This window comes from Martes martes, assembly GCF_963455335.1.
Source record: "Martes martes genome assembly, chromosome: 6".
Classification (NCBI taxonomy): Eukaryota; Metazoa; Chordata; class Mammalia; order Carnivora; family Mustelidae; genus Martes; species Martes martes.
In genome coordinates this window covers 3627289-3652081 of record NC_137893.1, presented here as the reverse complement: position 1 = coordinate 3652081, position 24793 = coordinate 3627289, and the positions used below count along the sequence as shown (strand labels likewise).

The 24793-nt window shown below is 43.0% G+C and overlaps 1 protein-coding gene across 1 annotated transcript in view; it reads right to left on the bottom strand.

The window, feature by feature from the left end:
• The window catches only part of LOC308345134 (uncharacterized protein C6orf118), a gene marked incomplete at both ends in the record, with an annotated part of 34809 nt that overhangs the window by 9130 nt on the left and 886 nt on the right, over nt 1-24793 (bottom strand). Inside the window, 7 exons of the mRNA XM_080807072.1 lie at nt 1636-1694; nt 4549-4673; nt 14779-14838; nt 15977-16099; nt 16966-17639; nt 19373-19430; nt 22659-22863. Coding sequence (XP_080663198.1) covers nt 1636-1694; nt 4549-4673; nt 14779-14838; nt 15977-16099; nt 16966-17639; nt 19373-19430; nt 22659-22863 — 1304 coding nt within the window. The remainder of the gene's footprint in view (nt 1-1635; nt 1695-4548; nt 4674-14778; nt 14839-15976; nt 16100-16965; nt 17640-19372; nt 19431-22658; nt 22864-24793) is intronic.

Here is a 24793-nt window from a genome sequence, read left to right as displayed (position 1 = left end):
GAGCTGGGTTAGGAGACAGCAAGGAAATAGGAAACAGGGAGCTGGAGTCCCATCCATGACTTTTCTATAGGAGGAACCCAAGAATACACAACATGGGTGCAGGAGAAAGATGGACCCCACCCCCCTGTAAGTCCTAACACAGGGTCAGAAGACAAGCACTGCACCAGCCTAGGATTAAAAAAAAAGAGGCCAGGATTATGGCCACAAGAAGCGGCCAACAGGTGACTCACCCAGGTGCTGCTCACAGGGAGGAAAGAAGTAAGAGAAGGAAACAAAAGATCCCAGTAAGAAGAGGCATTTGAGGCCAAGTTCTGCCAAGAACTTAAAACAGGTTAGTCTGTAAGTATACCCCAGAAGCTACTGAGGTGGGGGGAAAGTGATTCCAGCATGAGTTTAACAAACTTGGAAGAAAAATGGCATTGGGCTGAATCATTGCATTAATAGTATAGAACGTATTTTGGTTACTTCATCATATTCTTAAGTGTGTATCTAATTTTAAAATAATTTTAATATTTATTTAATGAATAAGGATTCATACATGTAATTAGATTCCCGTCAACTGCATAGTCTTCCTCACAAGCGGCCATGAGGAAGAGGAGGAACGGGTGGCACCACCCCCCTGAGCCGAGCTCCCTGGTCCTACTTTCCATGTATACTTGCATTTATTTAATCCTCACAGCGCACCTGAGAGGGAAGTACCATCATTATCCTGAATTAACAGGCAGGCAGCTGAGACGAATGGAGTTGCGATAACGAAGCTGGCGGTCTGGGCGATCCACCAGCCCCGTGGCCAGCCAGGGAGATGAGTCCAGCCCAGCACACCATGGGAGTGGGGCTGAACCTGACACAGAATGTGTCTGTAAGACAGAGGACATCACCGACTGGGACAGCCTGGGCAACGTATTGCTTGTGAACACTGATTTCTTTGAGCCAGGAAAAGAGATGCACAGGTTCTGGAATCCAGAATGGACTGTCTTAACTGCTGTTACCCTGGCAACCGCAAGAGGCCACAGCCCCCGTGTGCTGTGGTTCAGTCCCACGTAGGGTGCTGAGTGGTGTCCACAGCCCCCTCCGAAGCCTGTCATTATGTCAAGACCCTTTCTGTAGGGTACGATTAGTCCTTCAGCACTCCCTCATGGGAACTGTTCCCATATGTATATCACTTGCTCAATTTCTTAGGATCTATTCCACATGTCTTGATCAAAACTTGACATAATTCTTTCTACAGGAGGTCTTGACTAAATTCGTTATTCTGCTAAAAACCACAAAAATCTTAGAGAAGAAGGACGTGGTGTCCACGTCCAGAGAAACTAAAAAACCGAAGGTGCACAAAGCACCAGCAACAGCAGTCATAATCTCCACACCTAACAGGACCGATGAAAGAGATGAACAGTCTCCTGCACCTTTAAAGTACTTCATTTAACCTCTTCAGATTAAATGAGAACTTGCTGGATTTCTAAAGAACTTGATGGAAAAAATGTACATGAATAAAATTTAATAAGCTCTCTGAAAAAAAAAAAAAAAAACTGTTTCAAATGAATAATAGCAGGCGGCCCGAAATCGCAGAGAGTCACAGACCAGGACGTGAGGATTCTTCACGCAGAGGTCGGAAGGACGCGTCCCACAACTACTTGCCTGACGCTTCCTTAGCAGATCGCAGCAGTGTTTGCTCCCTCTCGAGTTCGCTGCTGAGTCTACAGGTTTGGTGATTAAAAAAAAGCAGTAAAACATCGGAACTCCATTCATACCTTTCTTCCTTATCTATTTTATGCCACAGGTCTTTCTTAAAAAATGAGAAACAAAAAGTGATCTCAGTTTCTATCAAAAAAGGTCCTTTGAAACCTTATATAAAATGAAAGCCTCAGTCAGTCAAATTAAATAAACAAAAGAATACTTTCTTACATTGTGTAAACCACTAGTTGAAAAAGCTGCTTAATATAAAATAAATGATTTCCTATAGTGTTTATGGATATTACTTTGTCACTAGAAATTCTACAAAGCAAGGAGGGAAAGAAACTAGAATTTACACTCTGAGATGGACAAGAGATAAGGGACAGTGAAGGCACATGACCGCAGCTAGAATGCACACTGCCTGTTCCCTGGTCCTCCCACAGATACAATTCACAAATCCCACTACTTTTATACTAAAAATAAAATAAAATAAAATAAAATAAAAGACATTTTAAAAGAAGGAAATGAAAACATCTGTAATCTCTTTGTATCCTCTCCCAGGTTAAAACAAAACAAAACAAAAACTAAATCAACTGTCTAATGTCTAATACAGTGTGGGTCGGGAGAAGGGAGTCTAATATGTATCTACGTATCTCTTGTACAGAGAAATCCTGTAATTTGGTTAAAAACACCAGCACCAAAAATGAGTTGATGCTTCCAATCTACAGGGGCCTAGTGGTTAAATAGCTTCACATACATTAGCTCATTTTATCAGAGATGAAAAGAAACAGAAAAATATTCTGACTCCTAATTTTAAGAATTTGAGAGTAAATGAATTAATAAGAATGGTAACAGCCTTGCCAGTATGCAGAGTCAGGGCATTTAGTTTCCAGAAATGTTAAATATGTTATAGTTTTATTTTTTTTTAATATTTTACTTATTCATTTTCCAGAGAGACAGAGAGATCACAAGTAGGCAGAGAGGCAGGCAGAGAGAGAGGTCGAAGCAAGCTCTCCCCTGAGCAGAGAGCCTGATGTGGGGCTCGATCCCAGGACCCCGAGATCATGACCTGAGCTGAAGGCAGAGGCTTAACCCACTGAGCTGCCCAGGCGCCCCTATGTTATAGTTTTAAATACTATGTTCTATTCCACTGTTTTTTCTTTTTCTTCTGAGACTTCAATTATATGTAAATTGGATCTTCTTTGCCTGTGTTCCATTTTAACCAGTTTTTATTTCTTTTGTTATCTCATCTTCATTCTCTGGCTTGTTTTTTGTTTGTCAAAAAAGACTATCCCTCCTTGGGTGTTTCATAATTTTGTCTGGATATCTGACATAATTTTCACTTTTTCAACTATCTTTCCTCAGTGGTCAAATCTTTCTTCATGTTTTCTTTTTTATTGCTGTGCTTAGTGTTTACATTTCTAACTCAAGGTCATTTTTACAGCTAGAAATGTTCTTTTGAGACTATTTCATTAAGTTTGGAGTGCTGTGGTACAGTTTTCTTCTCCAACTTTTGTTGTTGTTGAATGGTAGGGATTTTCATCAGCTAAATTGTCTGGGTCCTCATTTTATCAAGAAAGACAGTTGCTTGTGCAGACAGGGATCATTTGCACCTCTGCATTTTTGTGGGTAGGGATAGCAGTTTGGGGAGTGTGTGAGGTTCCTAATTCAAGAGGACACATTTTTGTCAGAATAGCAAAGTATGCTTTTGTTCCTATTTTAGGGCATTTTATTTTGATTTTTTACTGGACAACTTTTTTTTTTTTTTTTTGAGGAAAGAAAGAACAGTAGTGAAAGGGTCATGTGCCCTTCGATTTTTTTCTTTTATGGGATTCTAAACTCCCCTCCCTTGCTTCTTTTTCTCTTCCATGCAGTTCTAAAGAATGCTGATCACTTCCTTTCAAAGCTCTTCCCACCATATCATTATCATTTCAGCAGTGTTCCTTGCTTCTATGCTCACTTCAAAGTCCTTTCCATCTAAGTCAGTGCTCTATAGACAGACCAGTAAACTCTGTGGTATTATTTAGGAAAGCTGCTCTCTCTCCTTCCCTCCCTCCCCTTTCCACCTCTCCTTCCCCTTCTCCATCCCTCCCCCTCTCTCAGGACTTCCCCCTTCTCCCTCTCTCTCTCTCTCTCCCTCCTCTCTCTCTGTTCCCCTCCCACTTCTTCCTCTCTCTCTCTCTCTTTCTTTCCCCCCTGCCTCTCTCTCACTGGCACTAATTTTAGAACATGATAGGCCTTCAACCAGCTCCATTCTTCTCTCTTCCCCCACTGCCCTTGCTCTCAGCAAGGTTTGCAGAAAGAGAGTAGATAATGATTCACTGGCATGTGATGTGTATTTTTCTAATTTCAAGTATTTTGAAGTTTGGATGCTTTTTGTCTTCTATTTATACTGAAAGCATAGTTGTGTCTTTGGGGGTTTTGTTTCTTATTTTGTTTTCTTAATGATATTTTGGGTGTGTTGGCTCTGCTTCAATCTTCTTTAAATCCTCTATAAAATATACACCCTATCCAATTGTGATTTTATCTGAAAGACTACACAGAAAAATTAAAAGATTTTTTAAAGTTAAAAACATAATAAGGTATTTTGACTTTGCAGCAGTGTCACCTATCAGTAGTTCCCCATCTTATACAAAGATAAGATGCCTTCAGAGACCAACCCAAACCACCCTCTCCTTCCCATACAAACACCAGATTTCCCCAATAACAGATGTAATGGCTTGTGAAAGAGGCCAGATGACAGGGTATTCGTAAAGGCAAAGTGCCTTCCCCAACAGTGCAGAAAAAAATGTAAATATATATGCTTGTCACGTGGTTTTAAAACATTATAAAATAATATAATCCCAACATAAATCGAATCAGACTGTTAACTCTTACTTGTCATTATGCTCCATGGCTGCTTTGGTGGCTGCCACCATCGCCCTCAGTTCCTCCTTGGCCTGGGTGACATCTGCAGTCTTCACTGATCTCCTCTCCAGCCCCTTGGCATTAGCCAGCAGAGTCTAGGAATTACAAGGTCATAATGAGTGAGACACACACAGGAAAGGTGAACATTTTCCTTTTTTGTTATTAATTGTATTCAAGATATCCTGTGTCAAAAAGTAAATTCTAGGTAAAATAGGCAAATAGGATGAAAGGGAGGAGAAAATATTGGAGGAAGGATAACTAATCATATAAAGATCTGGGTAAAATATTGTTTTTTAAGATTTTAAGATTTTATTTTCTTTAGAAAGTTAAAAAGTGGTAGGAGTTCACTGTGGGTTTGTGTGGGAAAAAGAAATGCTAAATAAATTGTTCCAAGTATCTTATCATGAGCACCAGAATTATTTCTAAATTGGTGAGAAACCATTTAATTTAATTATTCTACATGGATATAAAGCAATGCTGAACTCAAATGTGGAGAAACAAAGATTTCTGCTTCATTAAGTGATAAGTTGCCACATTTCCATTAATAGAAAAAGGGATCTGATACCCTGTTGGCCAGGGAATTTTCATGCTGATATTTGATTGGGATAAAGGCATGTATGCTCCTTTTGGACTCAACCTCAAAAACCAAGGAATATGGTAGACCCCCAACTGGAGGCTTTGTTTATTCCCGTCAAATAAAGCTTATTTTTCTGCAGCATGAAAAGCTCAAAACAAGGAAAACTGTGCATACATGCAAGTTTGAATTAAGGAGTAAATCAGAGATGGGGAAATGGCAATGAAGTAGGAGGACACCAGGCTCACTTCATCCCTCAAATACAACTAGCTAATGATCAAATCCCTAAATATCCCCCAGAAATCAAGGTGAAGACTGGCAGAACAAACTCCACAACTAAAGGTAGACAAAAGCCCACATCAAAGAAGGCAGGAAGTGTGGAGATATGGTTTGGGAGAGAAATGGGTGGTGGCCAATGTAATGAGGAGAGTGCTACAGTCTCAAAGAAGGGTGAGAGACAGACTAGCACATAGGGTAGCCCACACGGGGAACACAAATCCCCATACTAATTGGCTTGGAAAGCAAGAGGGGCTGAATTTCATGAATTCTTGCAACTAGTGGGACTTAAAGCCTAGAGTTTTAAAGGTCAGTGTGCCTGGTTCAGGGAGAGCTCCGAGGTCATTGGGGCTACTCCAGGAGACAAGGCAGGGCAAGCAGCCTGCAGAGATACAGCATGGGAACAGCAATCCAAAGAGTGCCTGGAGCACATAGTAGGGAGGTTATTTGCTCATCTTGGAGTGTGTCCCAGAGAGGACGTGTTCACAGAGAGACCCGTCTGGGAACAAAGGAACTGACAAGCACCATTTCCCTTACAAACCTCAGCAGAAGCACAGGGCCACCTTCAGGAACCAGTGCCACTTGGACACTCTCTACCTAACTTGCTTATACCAAGCTCTGCCCCAGTCCCCCATATGTCCGTGGAACCCACTATCCCAGCCACATCTGCCATGGTCCCAGTACAGTGGATCTCCTCCCCCAGAAGAATAGCCTAAACCCCTGCCAACACCAAATCTCCCAATCTGGGAGTTTTTCAGGGCCTCAGTGCCAATGGTAGTGGTGACAAGTCTCATTTCAAAAGCAGAATACGCTTAGTTAAAGTGTATTCACATTATCCCTTGCCACATTCAGGCAAGGGATAAAACAACAGGCAAAGAGAACTTCTGCAGACAACTGGCCTAAAGGATAAAGTGGCCAGGAAAAAGCAGCAGAGTGCATGCAGCACACATTGGAGACACTCCCTGAAGTGCCAGGCCCTGTGGAATAGGGCACAGTACGTGACAGGGCACTATAGGACTCTTCTTCATAAGGCTATTAACCTCAAGGACATGGAGATGTAGCTGACTTTTCTAACACAGAGAAACAGGAATAGACAAAATGAGAAGACAAAATGAGAAGAGTTTGTCCCAGATTGAAAGAACAGGATAAGGCCACAGTCAGAGATCTAAGATACAGATATAAGTGACATGCCTGAAGGAGTATTTAAAGTAACGATCATCAAGACATTCACTGGACTTACGGAAGACAGAGTGAAGGAAAGTAATCAAGCAGAACAAAAGAGAGTAAAAAGACTTATGCAAAACAAGAATAGACTTAGGGAACTCAGTGACTCCATCAAACATAATAACATTCATATTATAGGGATCCCAGAAGCAAGAGAGAGAAAAGGGGACAGAAAATTTATTTGGAGAAATAGCTGAAAATTTCCCTAATCTGGGGAGGGAAACAGACATTCAGATCCATTAGGCACAGAGAACACCCAACAAAATTAAATTAAAAAAAAAAAATTTAAACACCCAACAAAATAAAAATTAAAAAAAAATTTTTTTTTAATTTAGAAAGGAGATCCACACCAAGATATATTGTAATTAAGTGGGTAAAATGTAGTGATAAAGAAAAAAAATTTAAAGCATCAAGACATATGTAGACAGTTACATATAGGGGAAACCCCACAAGGCTATCAGTGGATTTTTCTGTAGAAACTTTGCAAACCAGAAAAGGGTGGCATGAAATATTCAAAGTGCTGAATGGGGAAAATCTGTAGCCAAGAATACTCTATTCAGCAAGGCTATAATTCAGGATAGAAGGAGAGATAAAGAGTTTCCCAGAAAAATAAAAACTAAAGGGGTTCATGACCACTAAACCAGCCCTACAAGAAATATTAAAAGGGACACTTTGAGTGTAAAGAAAAGACCAAAAGTGACAGTATCGAAGGTAGGAAACACAAAAGCAGTACAAACAAATATTTCTATAAAAAGTCAGTCAAGGAATTCACAAAATAAAAGGATGTAAATTATGACACCGTATACCTAAAATGTGGGAAGGAGAGGACTAAAGAACGTGTTCAAACTTAAACAATAATCAACTTAATATAGACTGCTATATGTAGATGTTATATGCAAACCTAATGGTAACCACAAATCAAAAACCAGTAATAGTTATACAAGGAATAACAAAATCCAAATGTATCACTAAGAAAACCAACAAATTATGAAAGAAGAAAGGATCAGAAAAAAACTTCAGAAACAAAGACAAAATAAGCAACAAAATGGCAATGTATACATATCTATCAATAATTACTTCAAACGTAAGCAGGCTAAATGCTTCAATCAAAAGACATAGGATGACAGAATGGATAAAAAACAAGACCCATCTATATGCTGCCTACAGGAGACTCATTTCAGACCTAAAGACAACTGCAGATTGAAAGTGAGGGGATGGAGGAATATTTATCATGCAAATGAGTATCAAAATAAAGCTGGAATAGGAATGCTTACATCAAACAACATATATATATATAATACAAGTAGGCAGAGTGGCAGGGAGAGGGAGAGGGAGAAGCAGGCTCCCATCTAGCAGGGAGCCCAATGTGGGGCTCGATTACAGCACCCTGGGATCATGACCTGACCCGAAGGCAGACGCTCAACTGACTGAGCCAGCCAGGTGCCCCAGATAATATAGATTTTAAAACAAAGACTGGAACAAGAGACAAAGAAAGACAGTATATAGTAACAAAAGGGGTAATCTAATAAGAAGATATAACAATTATAACTATTTATGCACCCAACATGGGAGCATGCAAATACATAAAGCAGTTAATAATGAACATAAGGGAATTAATTGATGGTAATACAAAAATAGTAGGGGACTTTAACACTCCACTTACATCAATGGGCAGATCATCCAATCAGACAATCAACAAGAAAACAATGGTATTGAGTGACACATTGGTCCAGGTAGATTTAAGAGATATATTTTTAACATTCTATCCTAAAACATCAAAATACACGTTCTTCTCAGGTGTTCATGGAACATTCTCCAGAATAGATCACATATTGGGCCACTAAACAAGTATCAACAATTCAAAAAGATCAAAGTCATACTATGCAGCTTTTCTGATCACAATGCACAGAAACTAGAAATCAAACACAAGAAAAAAATCTGAAAAGACTACAAATAAAAGGATGTTAAATAACATGCTACTAAACAATTAATAGGTTAACCAAGAAATCAAAGAAGAAATACAAAAGTACCTGGGAACAAATGAAAATGAAAACACACGATCCAAAACCTCTGGGAGACAGCAAAAGCTCTTCTAAGGGGGAAGTTTATAGCAATACAGGCCTACCTCAAAAGGCAAAAAAAAAAAAAAAAAAAAAAAAAACCTCAAATAAACAACCTACCTTTATACCTAAAGGAGCTAGAGAAATAGCAATAAACAAAACCAAAAAATAGAAGAAGGAAAGAAATAATAAAGATTAGATCAGAAATAAATGATATAGAAAAAGAAAGAAAGGAAGGAAGGAAGGAAAGAAGGAAGGAAGGGAAGTTAGAACAAATCAATGAAATCAGGAGCTGGTACTTTGGAAAAAAAAATAACAAAAATTGTTAAATAAAACTATATAGGATGCCTGGGTGGCTCCATTGGTTAAGCCTCCAATTCTATTCTTTTTTTTAAAGATTTCACCCATTTATTTGAGAAAGAGTGAGAGAGAGAGATTAAAAGAATAGTTGGGGGAGAGGGGCAGAGGGAGAAGCAGACACCCTGAAGAACAGGGAGCCCGACTTGTGATTTGATCCCAGGACACCGGGACCATGACCTGAGCCAAAGATAGATACTCAACCAACTGAACCACCGAGGTGCCCCTTTTTCTTTGCTTTTCTCTTTTCTTTTCTTTATTTTGTTTTTGTTTTTGTTTTTTTTAAGCCTCCAGCTCTTGATTTTGGCTCAGGTCATGATCTCAGAGTCATGAGATTGAGCCTCACGTCAGGCTCCATGGTCAGGGGAATCTGCTCAAGATTCTCTCTCTCCCTCTCTCTCTCAAAACAAATAAATAAATCTGTAAAAATAAGTAAGTAAGTAAGTAAGTAAATTAAAAATGAAAGAGAAGGAAGAACCACCAATATCACAGAAATACAAACAATTACAAGAGAATATTGTGAAAAACTGTATGCCAACAGATCAGACAACCTAAAAGAAATGGATAAATTCCTAGAGACATATAACCTACTGAAGCTGAAACAAGAAGAAATAGAAAAATTGAATAGACTATGTGCCAGAAAGGAGATTGAATCAGCAATCAAAAAACCCTCAACAAACCTAAATCTAAGATCAGTTGGCTTCATAGCTGAATTCTACCAAACTTTTCAAGAAGAGTTAATACTATTTCTCAAACCATTCCAAAAAATGGAAGGGGGGGGGACTTCCAAATTCATTCTATGAGGCCAACATTACCCTGATACCCAAAGAAGATAAAGACAACACCAAAAAAAAAAAAAAAAAACAAAACTACAGGCCAGCATGGTTAATGAACATAAATGTAAAAATACTCAACAGGGACACCTGGTGGCTTAGTCAGTTAAGTGTCTGCCTTCAGCTCAGGTCATGATCCCAAGGTCCTGGGATAGAGTCCCACATGAGACACCTTACTCAACTGAGAGCCTGCTTCTCCCTCTGCTCTTCCCCCAACCCCACTCATTTCTCTCCCTCTCTCTCTGACAAAAAAATAAATAAAATCTTTTTTAAAAACATCCTCAACAAAATGCTAGCAAACCAAATCCAACAATACATTTAAAAAATCATTCACCACAATCAAAAGGGATTTATTCCCAGTATGCAAATGTAGTTCAATATTTGCAAATCAATGTGATACATCATATCAATAAAAGGGTAAAAACCATGAGATTATTTCAATAAATGCAGAAAAAGCATTTGACAAAGTATAACATCCATTCATGATAAAAGTCCTCAGGTAGGTTTATAGGAAACAAACCTCAACATAATGAAGGCCATATGTAAAAATATATATATACCAAACATCATACTCATCAGGGAAAAACTGAGAGCTTCCCCTCTAATGTCAGTAACAAGACAAGGATGTCTATTCTCACCACTTTTATTCAAAATAGAACTAGAATTCCTAGCCACAACAATGAAACAACCAAATAAATAAATAAAAGGTATCCAAACTGGAGAAGTAAAACTCTCACAATTTGTAGATGCCATGATACTCTATATAGAAAACCCTAAAGATTACCAAAAAACTACTAGAACAGATAAAGGAATTCTATAAAGTTGCAGGATACAAAACCGATGTGCAGATATCTGTTGTATTTCTATATGCTAATGATGAAGCAGCAGAAAAACTAAGAAGACAAGCTCATTTACAATTGTACCAAAAATAATAAGACACCTAGAGTAAACCTAACCAAAGAGGTAAAAGACCTGTACTCTGAAAACTAAAATATTGAAAGAAAATTGAAAATATTGAAAGAAATTGAAAAGGACACAGAGGAATGGAAAGAGGTTCCATGCTCATGGATTGGAAGATGAAATATTGTTGAAATGTCTATACTACCCAAAGCAATCTACAGATTTAATACAAACCCTACCAAAATACCAACAACGTTTGCCACAGAACTAGAATTTTTAAAATCCTAAAATTTATATGAAATCACAAAAAAACCCAATTGCCGAATCAATCTTGAAAAAGAAAGGCAAAGCTGGAGGTATCACAATTCCAGATTTCAAGTTCTATTACAAATCTGTAGTCATCTAAACAGTCTAGTATTGGCACAAAAATAGACACATAGCTCAATAGAACAACAGAAAGCCCAGAAATGAACCCACAATTATATGGTTGATTAATGTTTGACAAAGCAGGAAAGAATAACCAATAGGAAAAGGATAATATCTTCAATAAACAGTGTTGGGAAAACTGGACAGCTACATTGAGAAAAAAGGAAACTGGACCACTTTCTTACACCATATACAAAAATAAGCTCAAAATGGATTAGAGAGGGGTGCCTGGGTGGCTCAGTTGGTTAAGCATTTTCCTTTGACACGGGTCATGATCCCAGGGTCCTGGGATGGAGCCCCAGGTTGGGCTCCCTGCTCAGTGGGTAACCCGCTTCTCCCTCTCCTGCTCCCCCCGCTTGTGTTTCCTTTCAAGCTGTCTCTCTATATATATCAAATAAATAAATAAAATCTTTAGAAGAAATGGATTAAAGACCTAAATATGAGACCTGAAGTCATAAAAGTCCTAGAAGAGAGCATAGGCAGTAAGGTCTCTGACATTGGCCTTAGCAACATTCTTCTAGATCTGTTTCCTGCGGCAAGGGAAATAAAAGCAAAAACAAACTATTGGCACTATACCGAAATAAAGCTTCTGTACAGTGAAGGAAACAATCAACAAAAGTAAAGACAACCTCCGGAATAGGAGAAGATACTTGCAAATGACAGATCGAACGAAGGGTTGGTATCCAAAATATGTAAAGAACTTATACAACTCAACACTTGAAAAACCAAATAATCCCATTCAAAATGGACAGAAAGGGAGTGCCTGGGTGGGGAAGTCAGTTAGGGATCTGACTCTTGGTTTCGGCTCAGGTCGTGATCTCAGAGTCGTGGGATTGAGGCCCACATTGGGCTCCACACTCAGCATGGAGTCTGCTCAAGATTCTCTCTCTCTCCCTCTGCCCCTTCTGATCGTGCACTCTCTCTCTCTCTCTAAAATAAATAAATATTTTTTTTAATAGGCAGAAGAAATGAGTGACATTTCCCCAAAGAAGACATCCGGATAGATGGCCAAGAGACATGAAAAGATGCTCATCACTACTCACCATCCAGGAAATGCAAAATAAAAACTATAATGAGGTATCAGCTCACACCTATCAGAATGGCTAAAGTCAATGACACAAGAAACAAGATATTGGTGGATTTGTGGAGAAAGGGGAATGCTGTTACACTGTTGGTGGGAATGTCAGCTGGTGAAGCCAGGCTGGAGAACAGTTCGGACATTCTGTGCAAGGTTAAAAATAGAGCTATACTACAATCCAGTAATTGAGGTACTGGGTATTTACCCAAAGAATACAAAACACTAATGTAAAGAGAGACATGCACCCCGATGTTTACGGCAGCATTATTTACAACAGCTATATTATGGAAGTAGCCCAAGTGTCCATAGACTTACAAATGGATAAAGAAGATGTGGTGTATAGATATACAATGGAGTATTACTCAGCCATAAAAAAGAATGAAACCTTGCCATTTGCACCTACATGGATGGAGCTAGAGAGTATAATGCTGAGTGAAAAAAATCAGCCAGAGAAAGACAAATACCATATGATCTCACTCACATGTGGAATTTAAGAAAGCAAAAAAGCAAAGGGAGCAAAAGACAGTGATAAGCCAAGAAACAGACTCTTAACTACAGAGAACTGATGGTTCCCAGGGGGACAGGAGTGGGGAAATGGGAGACATAGGGGATGGGGATTAAGGAGCACATGTGTCCTGAGGACTACCTCGTGGTGTATGGAAATGATGAATCACTATCTGGTACGCCTGAAACAAAGACTACACTGTATGTTAGCTAACTGGAATTAAAATAAAAAGTAAAATGACTCCAGAGGAAAAGAATTAAGAAGTAAATCAGAACTGGCCTTGTAATGCTGTGAGTTTTCTCAGATACAAAGAAACTATACTTCCCAATTTATAAGATAGGATGTTTAAACTTTATTGAATTCAAGATGTCAAGAGTAGTTTTAGCAGTGTCACTCTTCGTTTTCAAGACTGAGAAAGTTACTCCTGCAGTCTGTTCTTACCGGAAGCTTCACACGTGTGAACGCAAGCCTGGAGGGAGTCCCCGGGCTTGTGAGCCGGGGGAGGGGTTCCCTGTGGCTAGCCATCACAGTGCCTTCTTCATGCTTTCCCTAAGGGTACCAAATGCACCTGCTCCCTGGTAATTCCTGACAGAGCGCCACTTACGTTCCCAAACTGTTTCTACATGGTTACTTTAGTGGTTTGGGAACATTGTCAGCGTGTCAGCATACGCCCCACCCCCAACTCTGCCTCCCACTTCTGTGTCTGGGTCCAAATTCCTCTTTTCTCATCAGGACACCCATCACTGAATTAGGAACACCCCCACACAACGACTTCATCCCCACTTGATTACATTTGCACAGACCCTATTTCCCAGGAAGGTCACACTCACAGCTTCCAAGCAGACACCATGTTTTGGAGGACACTACTCAGCCGCGCACAGCTGCCTCATGGGGGACATGCAGGGAAGGTGTGTAATCCAGGCCACCGAGTGGCACTGGTGAGATGAGGACTACTACTACTTAGCTACTCCAGTAGCTAAAGTTCAATGAAGGACAGCATAAAAAAGGTGTTGGAAACTCTATTTTGAGATATTTATGGAACATCTTCTAAATTTTATATCATTGTCATAACAAATTACCATAAATTTTGTGGCTTAACATAAACCTATCACCGCCATTCTGTAGGGCAAGAGTCTGCTAGGGTCTCCCTGGGCTGAAATCAGGGTGCCGGCTGGGTACCTTCTTTCTCAAGGCTCTGGGGCAGAATCTCCTCCAGGATCCCTCAGTGGTTGGCAGGACCCACTTCCCTGAGGTGGTAGGACTGAGCTCCCGTCCTTGCTGGCTGTCAGCTCCTGGACGCCTCTCTCTAGTCCCTGCATGTAGGTCCTCCATCCCAGAGCCCCCAATGCCCATGGAACCCTCCTCTCCCAGGGAACCTCTCTGACTCCCACTCGGCCACTTCTCCCTTCTGAGCACAGCCGGAGAAGGTTCTCTGCTGTGAGGCACCCATGTGATCAGATTGGGCCCATCCAGGTAATTCTGGAAAATCTCCCTATTTTTAGGTCTGTAACCTGCTTGCTCTGGACACCTAAGTGTTAATGTCCAGCAGGAAGCTGGAAACAAGTATAACCTAGAACCCCCAGGAAATATCTGGGTGACATACACAGAGCTGGGGGTCAGCAATGCAGGGGTGTGCACGTGTAGCTCATAACCAGGGCAAGAGGGAGAAAAGACAGGGACAATGCTGAGGGAAACAGTCCAGTGAGGACTGGGTTACGGAAGGGAGGAGCCAGAGAGGTCACTGACAATGGTGGCCAGAGACGTTGGCAAAACCCAGGAGCTGTGTATGCCCCCTATCATCCCACCACTCACTCTCCTGTGGGCAGGAGGTAAATTCTTTACCCATGGTGTCCTTCAGCTGTAGAGACACAAATGGGGCTTCTTGGATTCAGAATGCTTTTTCCTACTCTTGAAACAGGAAGAAATGGAGTAGTCTCTATTCAGACACCTGGAGGATCGGCTGTTACCTTGTCCTGGGAATGGGCCTGGGACTGCAGAAGGATTGCCATGTAGAGTTCATATTCATCCTGTCCCAAAAAAAAAAAAAAAAAAAAAAATCCATTGAAAATGTGTTATATCACCACAGTGTAAGTTTCTTCACAGGGACAAATAATATGGAAGTTAAGGGTGTCAGTTTAGACCATTTTAAAAACTACAAAATGTTCCTTCAGTATATAAACCCACAGAACACACAATGAAGTGTATAAAATCTCACCAACTTCGAAGCACATTTGAGCGTGAACTGTTGATCACCTCAGAACAGCTTCCTAAAATACCTTGACACACATACAACATGTGATCTCCTGCCATACAGATGCTCAGTGAGTCCTGCCCACCTGCCGGGACTCACTGGGTTCCATGGCCATTGGGGGCTCTGGGATGGAGGACCTACTTACAGGGACTAGAGAGTGGAGCTCCCTAGGGATGGGGACATTCTCTGGAGAACAGGCTACTGTATGGCTGCTCTTAAGCATTCCTTGTCTTCAGGACTTAGGCAACAGCAAGATCTGGAAGCAATCTCCATAATACCCATCACTCTTTTACCCCCTATCCCCACCTCAGTTTGTTTTGCAGGGTCCATAGTCTCTCATGGTTTGTCTCCGTCTCTGATTCCTCTCCCTTCACTGGGTGTTATACCTAACTAATGAATCACTGAACACTACTTCAAAAACTAATGATGTACTGTGCAGTGAGTAACTGAACATAAGAAATAAATAAATACACACACACACACACACACACACACATGCACACAAGATCTGGAAGCAACCTCTTTTCAACTCAGTTTTGATATGAAAGTCACTTTCATCATGAAATCACAGCAAATTTATAATTCCATAAGAATGCATATGAAATAATTATGCATACTTATAAAAATTTAAATGTTACATATGTGCAATTTAGAAAAACCTATAAATAATTGGGAGGTTTTAGTGGGGGGAGGGAATGGGCTTGAGGAGTGAGCTAGCTTGTTATTTATTCCCATGGCCCACTTGTAATTGATGTGGCTATATGCACATTACTTTGAGTCTGTGAGTGATTTTCATCATCTGTAGGATGGAAGCCATAATATTTGGCAGAATTTCTGGGAGAATTGAGACTCTGTGTGCAGAATATCATGTGTGGCTCCCAGTGGTTATGTAGGAAATAAACATTTTTTATTACCTTGACTTCTTTCAAGATGTCACCAAATATCAAAGAACTATTGCAAATATCTTCAAAGACTTCTCCGAAGATGTGCAGTCTGTTGAACTGCTGAGGTTCACATACGCACACTTTCTGGAGCTCCTGGTAGAAAAACAGAACCCGTCATTTCAGGATGTCTTCATTTTCCTTTCCAAGTAACTTCTCAGGTGGAGGAATAAGAACTACCACAGGGCTTTCTATCAGAGAGCCCAGCTCCCACCATCCCAGAGTTGGGTCTGGGCAGAGCCAGGTAGCAAACCAAGGGGCATCTGATTCCCTCTGAGCAGTGCTGAGAAGGTCTGACCGCATGGTTGTCAAAGGCATTGATCTACGTTGTCTTTATTCACTACCTTACACGCTGTGCTCGAGGACACTGCATCCACAACATCCCCAGGGTCTTCCTCTTTCCATTAGTCCTCTCGGCCAAGACCCTCATCAGGTTTGGTTATTTCTCAGCTATGCTGCTGTTTCTTCCCTTCCTGCATTTTCACCCTTGCATCACATCCGTGGTCCCTGTGGATGACTCACAGCCCCCGGGAGTTCACCAAAGCTCCTCCCATCATGCTAACCACGTTCCACAGACATGGGTGACTCTGGGCAGACTGTACCTACGTTACCTAACCATCTACTCCCACCTCACTCTCCCCGCACATGCTTCCATAGTGAGTTAGGCAAACCTTTCCTCAGATGAGTCTGCTATCCATGAACATTGTATACTACAGCTGCCAGGCAGTATCTGACGCCCTGCTTATGAGTCGCCTCCAACTGACCCATTTCCAGACTTCGCCTTCCTTTACTTCTCCCTGTTATCATCTACCTCTTGTCAGATGTTCTCAGCAACTGCTAGGTACACTCTTTTCTACCAGGAAATGTAAAGGAGGTTCCTGAATGCAGGTCTCCACCCATGACATTTAGACACCAGGAACTACAGCAGTGTGACCGCAGTACAGCAGAATCCTCCTCCTCACCTGTTCCAGCTTCTTTTCATGGCATATCGCTGCCTTTCTCCCAGTGAAATCGTGCTTCATGAGATCTTCCTTTGCAAGAACTTCTTTTTGGAAGCACAGGAACTTTCTGTACTTATCTGTCTTTGTAACACCAGCTAGGTAGGAGCTGATGTACTGGTACTTATCCTTGGGTGGGGGAGACATCACACACTGACGGCTGGACTCCACTGTTCTGTACTTGAGAACCTTCATCTCTGGCAATCTCAGCTCTTCTCTCCTCCGCAGTTCTGCAGAAGCCTCTTTTCCTGGAGCCTTCCTTGGAATGAAGTCCTCTTCTGAAGTGCGGGAAATAGGCTCCAGGGGGTCCAAATACCTGAACAGTGGTGTGGTCTGGACATCTTTTGGACTCAGAGCTGTATTGATGGTAAAATAAGCCAAAGCATCTTTCATCTTTGCAATCTTCTTATCAGATGGTTTCTCTACTTTGAAGATTTTTTCCCCTTTTGGTCTATTGGCATTGGGCCAGTGATAGAGGATTGTCTCAGGAGGCCTGTAGAGCTTATTGGAATTCAAGTGCCCAGAGATGTAGAGATAGATGTCATCTCTGTGATCTTTCTGAAGTTTGTTCAAAAGTTTTGTTAGATTGCATAAAGGCCTATCACCTTGCACCCCACAGTGCTTCCATCTCACGTTAACTGGTCAGAAGAGATAATAAGATTATTAAAAATTAGTTCCACAATAAGACAACAAAACAGCTGTGTGCGTTTGCTGAGCTTGCATATCCCATTCCCAGAAGAGGAACCGACAGACACAGACAGAAAACAACACAAAAGCCAGGCCTAGCAGCAAACAGGGGCCTGCTAAATACACAGGATACACAGCTCTGATCAGAAAGCCCATGGACGGGGCGCCTGGGTGGCTCAGTGGGTTAAAGCCTCTGCCTTCAGCTCTGGTCATGATCCCAGGGTCCTGGGATCGAGCCCCACATTGGGCTCTCTGCTCCACGAGGAGCCTGCTTCCTCCTCTCTCTCTACCTGCCTCTCTGCCCACTTGTGATCTCTGTCAAATAAATAAATAAAATATTTAAAAAAAAAAAAAAAGAAAAGAAAAAAGAAAGCCCATGGACCTGCAGGGATGTCTGGCTGGCCTGCTCAGTTCATAGAGCATGCAACTCTTGATCTTGGGGTTGTAGTTTCGAACCCCATGTTGGGTGGGGAGATTACTTAAAAATAAAATCTGGAAGGGAGGGAGGGAGGGAGGGAGGGAGAGAAGGCGAGAGGACAAGAGGAAAGAAGGAAGGAAGTCAGTCAGTCCAGGGCCCTTCAAAGCCAGGAAGGAGGAGGAAGGGATTTTTGATTCAACACAGGGTCTCTTACCATAGTAGCAAAAGTTCTGAAAGGAAAGTTTAACAGTGTAATTATAATTCCTAATGATGGTACTTAGAGACATTCACCCCTAGGAAACAAAGACAGGTGTTTTTCTTTCTCTCTTCATATTGAAGTGACTCAGAGTCCCTGATCAAACCCCTCAGTGACTGCTGAGCCAGGCACCCCTTCTCCTCCCATCCCCACTTGTAGGAAGATAAGGAGTAAGTTGATGAGGATCCCAGCTCCTTCCACAAAGGCCCCTGCTTCTCATATGTCCCAGTGGTAGGGTCCACGTGGGTACATGGTCCAGGACATGAAACTGAAAAAACCTGAATTTTTTAGTCAGTTTCCTGACCACATGATCTCAAAGAGCTTATATAATCTCTCTGAATCATAGTTTCTCCCTCTGCAAGATCAGGATAATCATCCTACTCAAAAGCACTGATTGGCAGTTAAATGGAATCACATTTGGCAGAGAGGCCCATGGCCTGAAACAGACACTCCATAAATGGTATCTATTTTTAAGAAAGGATTCTAGGACAGGGAACACCTTCTGAAATGCTTCTGGTAAAACGTGAATTGGCCCAGACTTCAACATGGGGAAAGGAGATTTCTTTTTGGCCATGCCCTGTGAGGGCCACAGAGCAGCTAGCCCACAGCATCACCTTCCCAGAGAACCCTGGAGGAACAAATAAGCAGATCCTCTGTCCCCAGCATGTTACCTGAGCTGGGAAGGGCACTGGCAGCAGAGTGGTAAAGCAGGCCCACTAGAGGCCTCAAGGGCCCATTCTGAACTCCCACAGACCACACATTACTCAGGCTCTCTGGTCCTTACAAGGATTCCATCTGTAACTGGTTATGTCCCCATTTTGTAAAAGGGAAGCTGAGAAGGAGTTCTGGGACCCACTCAGGTCCAGACACCTAACTAGCGGCAGAACTGATTCCTGAATACAACATTTTTAACCGAACTGCTAGATCATCTCTCTCATTCCACAAGGGCCCGACCAACGCAGGGGAGGACTTTCTGGGACCCAAGCCACATCCAAATCCATTTCCCTGACCAATCCGTGTCTGAAGTAATGATGATAAATCAGGATACGTGGTTTCCTCTGTTTTCACCTAAGAAAAGAAAGACAGGCCCAGAGAATATGAAGAAGTAGAATCACTTCTATTATTATGTAACAAATTATCACAAACTTAGTAGCCTCAAACCCATGTATTAGATCACTGCTCTGTAGGTCCAAACTCCAACATGAAGAGGTTGGGTTCTTGACTCAAGATACTACAACACAGATACCAAAATGTGGGCCTGCTTGAGGTCTTGGAAGCTTTGGGAGAAAACCAGCTTCCAGGCTCATTCCCGTTGTTGACAGAATCCAACTCCTTGCGGTTGTAGGACAGATGTCCCCACTTCCTGACAGTTGGCGGGGGTTACTCTAAGCTCCCAGTGGCTGCCCTCATACCTGAACACACGCATCCCCTCATCCCTGAGTCCCCTTCTCATACTTCTCATGCCCCAGACCTCTGACCCCTCCTCCGTGGCCAGCTTCGTGTGATTAGGTCAGGCCCATCCAGCAGGCTTCTTGTCTTGAGGTCACTGGTACTGTGGGACTTAGCGCAATCACAGAGCACTCTCTCTTCACGTTCAACGTCTTGAGGATTGCCAAGTACAACACCAGAGGTCAGGGAAACTTGAGCCATCTCTGAGTTCTCCCCATCTCAGGATGCTGATGAGCCCAGAGCACAGTCTCCCCTTGCATTGTCCCATGAAGAGACAAATCAACCTGTCCCATCTGTATGGTCAGGTATTAGAGCAAATACTTCCAGCAGTAGGATTCTTGAGAATTTATCCCTATTGATCAGCTTCTTATTTCAAAGAAACCACTTATAAAATGTTAAAATATTAATAGAACCATTTTTGAAGACAGTTAATCATTATAATTCATCAAAGGCATAAACATTAAAGAAGACACGTTGTATTTGTTGGGCTTCTCCAGAGGACAGAACCAATAGGACAGAGAGAGAGAGAATATGTAAAGAGATTTGTCATAAGGAATCGGCTCACTTGGTTATGCCCTCTGGCAAGTCCAGAATCTGCACGGCCGTTCAGCATGTGGGATACCCACTTCACACCCAAGGCTTTCTGCTAGAGAATTCCCTCTTGCCCTGGGGAGGTCAGTCTTGATTCTACTAAGGCTTTCAACAGATTAGGTGAGGCCCACCCACATTTCAGAGAGCAATCTGTGTGACTCAAAGTCTACTGACAAAAATGTTAATTTTTCATCCAACAAACATCTTTAACAGAAATATCCGGAATGAAATGTGAACAAATATCTAGGCACCGTGCCCTAGCTGAGGTGACTCCTAAAATCCACCATCATGCACGTTATTTCAGTTCTCTTTGGAAAGTGGGAGAAGGAGGCAACTCAGTTGCGTTTATTTTATTTCCAAAAAGGATTTGAAAACCCCAGGAAATGAATAAAATTATTTTCCTACTTAGAATTTTTTTCTTTAGATTGCAACAAGACTTGCTTCACTAGATTTAGAGATTCTGGATTCCGTTTCTCTTTCCCAAGTTCTTACAATATGTACCAGGGCTCCCATACTGGCAATAAATATTTTAATTTTTTTTCTATCTGAAAACATTGTTTGTTATTTGCATATTCTCCCATCCCAATCTGACAGAAAAGGAACAGAAAAGGTTGAAATAATTCATTGGAAAATGTGCTTCTTTACCAAATAATCCGGAAACAAATTTGTTTAAAGTAAAACCAATGTTGAATAGATATTGATAAGACACAGTAATGGGTTTTTTGGATTCGGTTGAAATTAATAAATATCTCAAACATTAGCATTTGAAATTTTTAAACCCAAGGCATAGTTACTGGTGTTTCATCTTTTTCAAGACGAAGCAGTAGGTCTTTAATGTCAAAATTATTACAAGTCATTTCCCTGTGTTTTGTGGTCTTGGGGAAACTTGGAATCCCATAGAAGATAAACATCTTGGACTGTCTCTGTCACCTCCAGACTTAAGTTAGCAAACATCCCTTAGTATGTGTTAGAGGCAAGAATTGAGAGAAAAGAGCAGGGCAATCCTGGCCCCACAGACTCCTTGCCCTGTGGGGCACATATGGCCAGAGGAGAGCCCCGGGGCCTTGGGGGACCAGGCAGGCCAGGCTGGATGTTTGAATTCCTTGAAGAATCCACACGGGGTCCCATCTGTCTGTGCAGAACCTCTTCCTCTGGCTGTTTGGCCCTCCCGCATTTTAATCAGCTGTAGGATATTTAAAACTCTTCCCAAGATGGTAAGCTCTCTTTCCAGAACTCTGTGGTTGGCTTTGTACTGACCACCCACTGTAATATCCTTCCCCTGTGATTTCTACTTTTTCTCAAGGGAAGAAACTGTTTTATTAACATTGGCATCTTCAGAAAAAGACCAAGAGTAACTAGTTTGCTTCATGAGTAAATGTGGAAAAGAAATCATATTTTAAATTTTTTTTAATTAGTATTTTTTAAAGATTGTATATATTTATTTATTTATTTATATGACAAAGAAAGAGCAGGAGCACACAGGCAAGGGGAGTAGGAGAAGCAGGCTCCCTGCTGAGCAAGGAGCTGGATTTGGGACTTGATCCCAGGATCCTGGGATCCTGACCTGAGCCAAAGGCAGTTGCTTAACCAACAGAGCCACCCAGGCTCATATATTAGAATGTTAAATAATAAGGTCAAATTCTACTCCGTACCACACTGCTGTGTCCCCCGGAGGATTCCTCAGCAGCATCTGAAAGTCCAGTAGAGACTGAGCTACCTGATAGGGAGAATGTACCAGCCGTGGGAGAAGCACACATCTCCAGTGCTAGAGTGAAAAGGGAAAAACACACTTGACAGTCCTTCTCTTAGACGGGTTGGACGTGGAAAGCAGATGAATGGGTCCACCCAATTGTATGTTCCCGACGAAGGGACTTTGCAGATTTCGTTACAGTTATGACCTTAGAATGAAGGGATTTTCCAGAATTACCTGGGTGGGCCCAATCTGATCACACGGGTGCCTCACAGCAGAGAACCTTCTCCGGCTGTGCTCAGAAGGGAGAAGTGGCCGAGGGGGAGTCAGAGAGACTCCCTGGCAGAGGAGGGTTCCACGGCCGTTGGGGGCTCTGGGATGGAGGGCCCGTGCAGGGAGCTGACAGCCAGCAAGGACGGGAGCTCAGTCCTACCACCTCAGGGAAGTGGGTCCTGCCAGCCACTGAGGGATCCTGGAGGAGATTCTTCCCCAGAGCCTTGAGAAAGAAGGTACCCAGCCGGCACCCTAGCAGGACCCAGCAGAGCGAGCCCAGACCCCTGCCCTACGGAACGGCGATAACTTTGGTTTGCTTTAAGCCACTGAATCCGCGGTCGTCTGTCATAGCAGCAGAGGAAACACACGGCGCGGGCAGTGTAGGCAGGGTGGTTCCCCGTCCTGGCGGGCCGCAGGGTGATGATGCGGCGGTGGGGGTTTGTTGCCAGCGGAAGAGGCAGGAAAATCGCGAAGTAGTCCCGACAATTCAGGGGTAGCCTGGAGTGAGGGGAGTGAGGGGGGGGGCACGCACAGGACACCCCCGCCCCCCACCCCCAGCCCAAGGATTCCAAACGGAAGAACGCAGTGATACCGCCTAACGTTACGGAGGAGAGGCTCCGGTTTCTTTACGTGCCTATTAAAGAAAAAATAGCCTCCAAAGGCTGGAAGACTGTGAAAATCTCCCCGCGGCCCGGGGCACGCCCGCACCCTGAAGCTGTGGGGGGCGCACCTTGCTCTGCGCCCGATTGACTTGAGAGAGTTTTATCTGGAACTCATTTTCCCTCCTACTTTTTAACTTATGGGAGGTGTACCTACTAAGAAATACCAAAATAAGATGAGCCCCTTCTCTGTTTCCAACCACCGTGTTGCACGGTTGGCCGAGGGCTCGCAGTCAGCTTGCGATTTAAATCTTATGGACAGTACTTTTTTTTTTTTTAATTCTTCTTTATTAACTATAATGTATTATTAGCCCCAGGGGTACAGGTCTGTGAATCGCCAGGTTTACACACTTCACAGCACTCACCATAGCACATACCTTCCTCAATGTCCATAACCCAACCACCCTGTCCCGACCCCCCTCCCCCTGGCAACCCTCATTTGTTTTGTGAGATTAAGAGTCTGTTATGGTTTGTCTCCCTCCCGATCCCATCTTGTTTCATTTATTCCTTTCCTACCCCCAAACCCCCCCCACGTTGCCTCTCAACTTCCTCATATCAGGGAGATCATATGACAGTTGTCTTTCTCTGATTGACTTATTTCCCTAAGCATGATACCCCCTTGTTCCATCCACGTGGACATCCAGGTGGCCAACAGACACAGGAAAAAGTGCTCCACATCACTCGGCATCCGGGAAATCCAAATCCAAACCACAGTGAGATCCCACCTCACACCAGTCAGAAATGGCTAAAATTAACAAGTCAGGAAATGACAGATGCCGGCGAGGATGCCGAGAAAGGGGAGCCCTCCTGCACCGTCGGTGGGGATGCAAGCTGGTGCGGCCACTCTGGGGAAACAGCGTGGAGGTTACAGGGCAGTTCTGGAGCGCTGGGTACAGCGCACACAGAGCTTGCGAGGCAAAGAGGGGCTCGGACGTGCTGTGCACGCAGCACCGCGTCTGTGGGCCCCCACCGGCTCCACCTCCCGCTGCCCGAGCACCCCTGGGCCAGACAGGAACAAGTGTTGTGTGCAAAACTGAGCCATTAGACCACAGGCAGGGCCCGAGATGGACCTCACCGTGCGGGGGGAGCCTGCCGGAAGCCAGGAGGAACTCTGGAAACGCGGAGACAGCACGACTGGAAAGTCAGTTAGACCGCGTGCCCGGAGACGGACAGACGTGGGCGTGTAGAGCCTTTATAAAAACGGGGTTCTCATGCGCACAGTCAGTGAGTGAAGTCCCTGCAGGAGGACCCCACGCCACCCATGGTCGGGAGCTCACCGGAGAGGAGTGCCCTCGGCCCCTCACTTCACCGCGGGGGAGAAGGAGCCACGGGTGGTTTCCCTCTGGCCTCAGGGGTCAGTCCAGGCTGCCTGCGCGCCGGCTCTCACCGGCCCACCTAGCCAGGCGCGCAGAAGGGAATGCCCTGCAGGGAGTGGAATTTCTTTCTTTCTTTCTTTTAATTTCTCATGCTTGAGTTTTTCGGGTTGTTTGTTTTTGTTTTGTTTTTATTTTATTTATTCATTGGACAAGAGAGAGATCACAAGTAGGCAGAGAGGCAGGCAGAGAAGAAGGGGGAAGCAGGATCCCGCTGAGCAGAGAGCCGATGCGGGGCTCGATCCCAGGACCCTGCGATCATGACCCGAGCTGAAGGCAGAGGCTAAACCCACTGAGCCACCCAGGCGCCCCTGGAATTTCTTTCAACATGGTTATAACTTAGACTCTACGGCTCAGTCCAGCAAGCTTTCACCTAATTCAAAATTCCTCGGGACC